At 30.3% G+C, this 9,643-nt stretch overlaps 1 protein-coding gene across 1 annotated transcript; it reads right to left on the reverse strand.

The window, feature by feature from the left end:
- Positions 1-5,081: 5,081 nt before the first annotated feature.
- Positions 5,082-8,902, reverse strand: LOC108748536 (ubiquitin-like-conjugating enzyme ATG3). Its single transcript, XM_018486758.1, has 6 exons — positions 8,572-8,902; positions 6,597-6,785; positions 6,266-6,511; positions 6,029-6,181; positions 5,810-5,937; positions 5,082-5,740 (listed from the first exon to the last, which is right to left on the reverse strand). Exons 1-6 carry the CDS (start codon positions 8,641-8,643, stop codon positions 5,578-5,580), a joined length of 951 nt encoding a protein of 316 aa, XP_018342260.1. The 5' UTR covers positions 8,644-8,902; the 3' UTR covers positions 5,082-5,577.
- Between the last annotated feature and the right edge of the window lie 741 nt (positions 8,903-9,643).

Raw genomic sequence — 9,643 nt, forward strand, 5'->3', positions numbered from 1 at the left:
GATTAAGATTAAATTATATTATCAGAAATGTGGACATTAACTAATTGTTAAAATACATTTTACACAACAATGGACGGTCAATTCAGTATTTTTATCCACGCTCACATAAGATTTGGTTCGCACATCTTTTTACTTGCATTGACCATTGAATTGAATGACTAGCCGCCGATCCATTTCATCACATAAGAGAAACTGCAAGCGATATGTATGTAAAACGTGTAAAACAAGAAATAGAAATTATTTTATTGTTTATCGAAATATGTAAATGCGTAAGATCAAAATTAGGGATTATTATATCATTTTATTGTTCATCGAAATTTGGTAGTTTAACGTTTTTGACGATTTTTAAACATTGAGAATGACTCGATAGAGGTTGAAACGTTTGTTTTTATATGTATTATATGAGATTTAATATATAGCATTAATATCCAACTTGGCTCGTGGACCTTTTTATTTATTAATTATAATAACTAATGAATTTCCTTTACTATATATCTAGTTAAATTCTTAGTAAAAAGAATGGATTAAAATAAAGTCAAATTTTCAGAAGTATGTATTCGCAAACATTGAAATGAATCCTTTTCAATCACAATGCATTTTTATTTATTTAGAAATTATACATATAAAGCACATTTCTATGCCTTCCAGATTAAAAAAAATTTCAGTTTTTTAAGTGCATCGTAAGTACCGCTCAATTTAAAATTTATTAAACAAGAAATCTAGTTTTTCAATTTAATTAAATCTATTAGAAAAAAAGTTTTTTATCCAATTGAATCTAAAGTAATGAAAATAATGGATCATAAATGCTACTAAAGCATACATTCAGATGAATTGAAATGAATTAAAATTTTTATCCATTTTAATCCATTTTTACTGAGTAGAATTTATTATTAGGAACCAATACTTACCAACCGTAGATGCATATATTGTCACAATGGTGAAAACAAATTGTTGAAAAATGTGGCTCTTCATTACGAGGCCCTAACAAATAAGAAGGATTTCTGGACAAACTGAACTTCGATTTTTTTTCCTGCCCATAACAATATAAGAAGTTGCATTGCTAATTTATGCACTGTTAAATTTATGAGACATTCTGTTATCTAATATCGTCCTATTTGCTTTACTGTGTGTATAAAGGACACACACGTATCAAACATCGCAGACATAATTCTTCTTAATAGAATGTCCATTAGATAAAGTGGCTTTTAAATACAAGAAAAAAGTTATTTGTGTTTGTAAATTTTAAAAATTATTGATAAATAATTATTGCTGAATAATATAAAGAATATGCATTATTCTCAAATAATAAATATTTCTTTAAAATTTCATATAAATTTTTATAATATAAAAACATGAAAGAGCAATTTTAATTATACATAATATTATATTGATTTAATTATATGCAGTACTCAACAAAAAATAGGAAACATTTTCGAACAAAAATGCGCAATATTCAAAAAACCGTAACTCATTGAAAAATCATCGCAGATAAAAAAATAAAAAAGCATTTAAAAGTTTGAAATCTTTACTTTCAAAATCGGTAAATAATATTTCAATCTGACTGATCCTTTATGGAGCTGTACGGACACAAATGGATACCTGTCAAATGTAAAAATTTTGTACAAATTTTACAAAGGTCTATGAAGTAAAATTTACACAAAAAAGCGGTTTACAGCAATCGAAAGAATGAATCTTTACTTCCAATTTGCTTTTTTATTGAACATTATTGAACGTTGAAGCAAAAGTGATCACTCATTAAAAATTCACTTTTTTGATTACTGTAAACTTAGATTTCAAGCTTTCAAATGCTTTTTTATTTTTTATTGCGATGATTTTTCAAGGTACGGTGTTTTGAATATTGCATTTTTGAGTGTGTTTGAAAGTGTTTCCTATTTGTTGTTGAGTAGTGTATATATAATCACAAAAAAGGCAATCTAAAAATGGCCAAAATTGGCCCTGAAAGAACACCTTTAAAACCGGTGCAGTTGTCATTTTAAAAGTCTTTACTTTTATGAAAAAAAGCTTATTTAGGGAAACTTGAGAAACCTTCTAAAAATAATAAAATAAGTCGTTTAAACGCTCTGCAAATAAATTTTCTAATAAACTATGATAGATTACGAAATTAATGATGTGTTTACATTTACAACATGTTGAATTATAAAATATATAAGAATATATTACCAAAAAGATCTACAAATATATATACAGAGTGTATCAAAAGACCGACAACTGTTAAAGATCTCGAAAACAAAGCATTTTTAAGAAAAATGTTTTAGACAAAAATTATAGGGTTTAAAAATATCTACTTACTGATCATATCCGTTTGACTTTGGGTGGCGTCACCAAAGTCAGGTCAAGGTCAAATCGATTTTTTAAATAAAATATCTTATTTTTGGTTCCAGAATCTAGTAGCTGGTGTCGAGAGTTACAATACTACAAACGTTGGCATTACCCAAGCTGTTCAACCAACGGCTCAAACCTCTTGAATGTTATTCAGTCATGCCCTGGATAACATTTGTTAAGCTCAAGGCATTGAAAGCTGTTCCTCTTATTTTTATTTTTGCATTAAAATTTTATTTTTACGTCTCATAATTCAAAAAGTACTTAATAAAAAGTACTTAATAAAAGGTGAACTTTATTGTAATGTTTTGGAAAACTTTCACTGCTAATAAATTCTGTAACCAAAAATAAGGTGTTCCATAAAAGAAATTTATTTGATCTTGACCTGACCTTGGCGACGCCACCCAAGGTCAAACGGATGTAAACAGTAAATAGATCTTTTTAAACCTTACAACTTCTGTCTGAAACATTTTTCTTAAAAATTTGTTTTTGAGATAATTGACCATAATTGTCTTTTGATACACCCTTATACACAGGGTATCCTATTTTAATTTCCCCAGGCAAATATCTCGAAAAATGTAGAAAATATAAAGAAATGTTTCAGACAAAATTTGTATGGTTTAAAGGGGGCCACATTTTGGTCATGTTGTCTTTTTTCTAAGTGGAAGCGTGAAGAAAATATGAAGGTTGCCTCCATTTCTTTTAATGGAATTGTTTAATTTCTTTACACAATATGATTTAATTATTCTTCATATAAAGGTATTAAGATAGAAGGTATCAAAAAATAATTAAATAAATCATATGTAAAAACAATTATACAATTCCATTTTAAAAAGTAAAGATGACCTTTATATCTTTTTGACACCTCCACCTAAAAAAAATACTTGACCAAAGTATGTCTTCCTCTAAACTAAGCAACTTTTGTCTAAAATATTTGTCTATATTTTTCGAGATATTTGCCTGGGAGAGAAAATTAGACATCCTGTATATTTATAGATCTTCCTGGTTCATTAAGTACTCTTTGAGTTATGATGCTTGAAAGTTACAGTACCAGCGGCATTAGCATTAGTAAAGAGTATCACGCAGAGATTGCCCAGGCGAATTTACGTGTTTTTCGTGCTCATAGAAAAATTGGAGAATAATGTAGCCAAGGCAAGATCATTGGATTATCATCCAATCTTGTCTTCGTTGGCTGGATCATCGTCCAATCTTATCTTAGCTAACTGGATCATCGTCCGATCTTGCCTTCATTGATTGCATTCTTCAATCTTTCTCTGAGCACAAAAGACGTGTAAATCCTGTAAGCCTATAATTCTATACGTCATGTTGTTATTAAAGTAGGTTTATCGACATTGTAATGAAAAGTTGTATTTGTAACTCGATGAAAACTACAACTGTCGTTAAAAGTGTAAGTAAATACAGTATTAGTTTGCCTAAAGAATGTTCTTCCTTTACTACTGAGGCATTTGCTATTAAAGTTGTGTTGGATATTATCTATAATACAACGTTTTTTATTGCAAAAGATGTTATTATATTTTTCGACTGTCAGGCTGTGATTTTTGCAATTGAAAACAATTATATAAGTGTTAAACAATTATATAAGTGTTTATAAGAATATGTACATATATAAAAATTAGAGAAAAAGTTTTTGCATATAGTAGGTTAGGTAAAAATACAGTAATAGTTTGGACTCCAGCTTATATTGGAGTAGCAGGAAATGAAATGGCTGGCGAATTGGTTAAAAAAGGCTCTTCTGAAATTGCTTGTGATGATATTATGGTGCCTCTCTTAGATTTCAGATGTGTATTTAGAATCAATGTGGAGTAATATGCAAACTACTATAATACAGGATGCTAGATTTAAGAGTTCTTTTTATTTTGAAAATTTTTATAATAGAGATTCGATTCAACCATGGTTTAATAGTTTTCCCTAGGCTAGAGCATTAGTGACTTTTGTTAATAGATTTAGGTCGAATGATTATAATCTTAATGAATCATTGACTAGAAAGGATTATATTAATAATTCCGGATATGACTGTGGATATGAAGTTGAAGATGTTGATCATGTTATATGGCAATGTCACAAATATGACAATGAAAGGATTAGAGTCGATTATGAGCTCAGGAATAGAAATATTATAGACAATAGTATTTTTACGTGGATTAGGAGAGGTAACTAGGCAGCGGTTAGATCTGTATTTAACTTTTTTAGAAGTATAGGAAGAATTATTTAGTCTGAGTTTTTATGGTTGTTTTTTGGTTTAAGGATCATATCATATCGCCATCCGGCGATACATGACAAAAACAAAACTGTATCTGAAAACTCATAAAACAACAAATGTGACATCGCATCACAAGATATCCCATAATTCTGTCAGATGCTCATTTAATCGCACTCAAGTTAATTTATGCACTAGTAAATTTATGGAAATGTCATGGATTATCAGTGAAACGTAAATAATTATGTATCTTTTTGATGTGTAAGTAAGTAAATGAGAGAGGAAGCGATCGAAGCTAAGAACCGGAAAAGGCTAAATTTTAATCACCTTTGCATAACTATGGTAAATAAATTAGTCATCACATACAGACAATATTCGAAATATTCCAATTTATTTTCATAATAATTACAATCCATTTTGATAAATATTTAGGCTTTTTTTGTGAATGATAAATTAACAAATAATTAACTTAATTATAAACATATAAGAAATAAGAAATTATCTTTTTTGAAACGACCTCTCCCCCCCCTCTCTCTCTCTCTCTCTGGTTCCTTTCGTTACTTTCTACATAGTCTTTTATATATATTCCTCGTTTATTATCTAATGATTGTTAAAATAAATCAAATATCTATTCAACTCGTTAGTTCTCCAACTCCAAGTTCCTTATAATGTAGAAAAAGTATCTTGAGGTGTATTTGATCAAAATTAATTAGGACGAGTGTACAAATGGATCCTTAAATGCTGAACGCTTCAGACACGTGCAATTTTATATCTTTTCAATTCACAGGTGTAAATATTTATATTGTTCGATATTTTTATCAAGATTCCTGAATCCTCAAAAAAGTCAATTCGAAATTCTTTACAATCCTTATAATCCCGAATATCCTTATAATCTTTGCATTTATGATAAAAAGCGTAAACATTGATACACAATTATCTCGTGTAGCCACTAAATACAGTTGGAAAGCAATTTATAATAATCACAATATAATGCTGATAACTTAATACTAGTGATGCATTTAGCTGGCTGCATTTAGCATAAAATTTTGTGTGTAGTCATATTCGATCGTTGGTATGACGGATTGAACAAATTTCAAAAATATTATGAGATACATGTGCACTCCTAATTCTCCACCGCCTTCCATCACTGTCTCCATAATTTTCTTCATTACTTCAGCGTGCCTGTACATAAATAATTATTTTTAATTCTCTATCTATCAAAATTCATATCTCTTTTTATCTTCTTTTTACCTGCACGGATGAACAGAAGCCATAGGAGGACCAGGTATATGAGGGTGAGTCTCCATCGTAACTGTCTTCTTAGCATGATCTTGGCTAACATCTTCGTACATCTCTTCTACGCTAAGCGGCTTCCGATTCTAATGTGTAAAATAAATAATATAGTAGATCTAGAAAGAGATGCGATAATTCAACAATTTAAGAAATCGGAAAAAAAAATACACGTTTTACCTCGTTGTAGCCAAACAACCATAATCTGGGTGTTTGATAATATTTATCGTATGTAATATACAAGTCATAGGTGCGAGTATGAATAATCTCTCCCTCCGTAAACAAGTCTTGTTTCTCGTGGCTATTCTTTTTAGTGCTTTCTGTCACCGCATGCTACAAGAAAACATTGTTTTCTATAAATTCAGAAAATAAAAATTAATTCAGACAATCTTTTTTCGGCAGATTTACACTCAATACCTTATCCTGCTCATCTAGCATGCCACTAATTTCGAAAGCATCCATATCAGCAGCATCCTCATCATCCTCGTCCTCGTCTGCGTTATCTTGAAATTGAGATGATTCTCCCAGTGTCTCCTCCAATGCCATTTCTGTCACTCTTTCGTCTAGGCCAGCGATACTAGTGGCATAATGATGGGTGTCCACCCAACCACCTTCAGGATCATCAGCTTCGATAATACATTCTTGCTCATTGCTGTATTCCATCTACAAATAGAAGACACAAAATGGTATTAGGTTCAAGCTGGAGAGAGAAAAGAAAATTGCATGCTATCTTTATCTACAATATTACCTGTTTACATCGACGCGTGCAGGGAACGTTACGAGTAAGAAGGAACTGTTTACCCTTTGGTAAGTAAGACTTGGCCCTATCCTCATCGCCGGTAGCCCATTGCCATGTGGGACAATGATGCACCAAATGGTCGCCGGCTGCTACAAACTCCTCTGGTGTCAAGACACCAGTTTCTCGGAATTTGCTCTCCTTAAAAGAATCATGCAATTTCATATAAATATACAATATTCAATAAATGGCAATGAAAAAACACATGTAAAAAAATTAATGGAAAGCCGTTTTTATTTTTTACAGTATAAAAGAAATTTTATCTAATATAAAAATATTTTTCTAAGTTAAAAAATATTTGTCTAAAAAGAATTAAGATTAAATATACAATTAAGGAGCATAAAAAATTAAGAATTATTCTTATTAATAAATTAAAATTATGTTGTGACATAATAAAAATAATTCTATTTTAATTTTTAAACATATACATTCAATTTACTATATTTTTAATAAATTATTATTATTACGTTAGAGATATAATAATAAAAATTTGGGATTTGGAGATATAATACAAATTTAAAATGTTAGAAGTTTTTAAGGAATTTTAAATAGTCTATGATAGAATAAATTGAAACTGCTTTGTATAATCGAGTATACATTTCAAAAGCAATTATTATACAAATATTATTAAATCAGATTAGTGGAATTGTTTAACATAGTCAATTCCACTTAAATATAGTTGTCTCATAAATAATGACAATAGAAAAGAGTTAAGTAAAAGAAATCAATAAAAACTATCTAGACAGTCAAATTAATTTATGACAAATTTTGCAAAGTATCTGCTAAAATTTTGGCAAAATGCTAGTAAAAATCTGCTTACAGAATATATAATAATTGTTTAAATAGGACACATCATTTAAATGATAATAATATGCCAGATTCTGTTCGGTTTTTGCAGTCAAGCCTATGTACAGAATGATTCCTCCTTGCAGAATTGACTTCTCAAAAATTAAAAAAATATATAGTTAAATCAAAAGCTATGAGAATCGAGTTGCATTAACAGTGCATAATTACAATAAATAATATAATATTTATTAGTAAGTCTAATTGTAGCTTATCTACAATCACATCCGACAACACAACTATATTTGAATATTTTGGCTTCAAATTTGAATGTTATATAACTGTACATTTTACTAATATTAAATTATTTATTTTAATTAATCGCATTATTAACAGCATCAATCTGTAAAATATTTACTACAAATTTTGGAAAAATTTCAGTAAAAAATCTGTTAACAGAATGATAGGATTTACTGCAGAAATTGAATAAAATATTATCATATAAATATATATATGACAAATTTGTTTTAAATATATATATATATGACAAATTGTTTCTGTTGTCAGATTAATATCTATTAATATCCATTTTGACCAATGTGAATTAACTAAGTAAATGTAAGTAAATATATTATTGATATCACACACAATCTGCTGTAATACTCTCTTAAAATATGTTGGTATACTGTTAACATGTGTTTACTAAGTATGAACAATGGAAATGGCTTGATTTAAGTTTGTAAGGAAGTTCACATTGTCTTATTACAAGTTTTTAAGATCTAAAGGTAATTCTACAATGAATCGGTATCGGTTCTACAATGAGTCGGGGAAATCGTAAAGTTTTAATCAGTCTTAACCTAAACAGATGACTGATTTTTTATATCTACAAGTTGTTAATTATACGAGTCATTTAGCTCGACCAGTAGGATGGAATAAAGTCAAATTTGGCCAGTTTTAAGAAAATCGGTAGTCTTAATCGTACAAGCTGATTATTGGACAACTTCACCGATTCATAATAAGACTTAGGATTACCAACTACCAACACATTGTAGAATCAACATAAAGACGACTCGATAAGGCTAAAACATCATTATTTGAAACTCTCAACATACATAATATCAATTGGAAGCAGATGAGAATTTACCTTCAGCACTGGCGTCAAGTATTCGGCAACGCCCAACGCAGTGCCTTTCACAGAATTTATTACGCTTTGCATTGTCTACGATTTGTACACAATTCAGAGCGAAATAGACAGGTGGATAGATAGCTCGTATCCGATGCACAGACGTGCGAAAAGAGACAATAATGTCGTTCAGCTGAGTCTCATTTTGAGTCCGTGATAAAAAATCTTTCTTGCGTCGCGATATCCGCAAGATTATTCTCTTTTTTTCGACTCGTCGAATCAATTCACATTCGAACCAAGCAACACGCAACCTCAGCTTTAGATTCTAAGGCTACGTTCCAAACTGTGAAGAAAATTTTACTCGAAATATATAGTACACGTAACGTATACTATAGCATATAGAGTAAAATCTTTCTCGGAGAGGAAGTTTTGGATATAAGTATGTTCGATCTAAGATCGATTTTTTAGGAAATCGATTCTTAAGCTTCGATTAAATCGACAAATCGATTCTTGAGGCCCGAGATCGATCTTCTGTAAATGCATCGGCAAATGTAGTGCGTTCGGAGAGACGCTATTAGCGTTATTTTTGTCAGTCTATCTTGGTTGTTTATTAGACGTACAACAAAGATAAAATGACACAAATAATGCTTATAGCGTCTCCCCGAATGCACCTATAATACTGAACGGAGCATGCGGCGAAATATCTTTGATTTTTCGTCTTGCGGACCTAGAAAGAATAAGGTGTTTGGGCACGGAAATCTCTTTCTACTATTGTCCTCTTAGTCAAACTCTTTCTACTACTGTTCTATTAGTCGCTACTATGCAAATGGAAGCGATGCAATTGCCCACTGTAGCAATTGCTCACTGCCAATTACAGCTATTTCTGTGTAGGAAGTTTAGGATTAGTTTGTTTTTTTAAGTGCTCTGATTGGTTGTGCGCAATTGAACCGTGGGCAATTGCCATACACTCTACCTAAACATCGTTTTATCTCTTTCTAGATCTGTCAAGAATCGATGCTAATTTCGATGCTAATGCTCCGTCCAGTACTATATGTCAATGCATGTATGTACACTGAGGAGAAAAATAAGGTCT

This window comes from Trachymyrmex septentrionalis, unplaced genomic scaffold (genome assembly GCF_001594115.1).
Source record: "Trachymyrmex septentrionalis isolate Tsep2-gDNA-1 unplaced genomic scaffold, Tsep1.0 scaffold23, whole genome shotgun sequence".
Classification (NCBI taxonomy): Eukaryota; Metazoa; Arthropoda; class Insecta; order Hymenoptera; family Formicidae; genus Trachymyrmex; species Trachymyrmex septentrionalis.

Coding starts and splice junctions, on each gene's coding strand:
- LOC108748536 (XM_018486758.1), bottom strand. CDS start 8,643: ATGCAAAGCGTAATAAATTCTGTGAAAGGCACTGCGTTGGGCGTTGCC. Junction 6,512..6,596: donor GCACGCGTCGATGTAAACAG/GTAATATTGTAG, acceptor TTCTATTTGTAG/ATGGAATACAGCAATGAGCA. Junction 5,938..6,028: donor GGTTGTTTGGCTACAACGAG/GTAAAACGTGTA, acceptor TTTACACATTAG/AATCGGAAGCCGCTTAGCGT.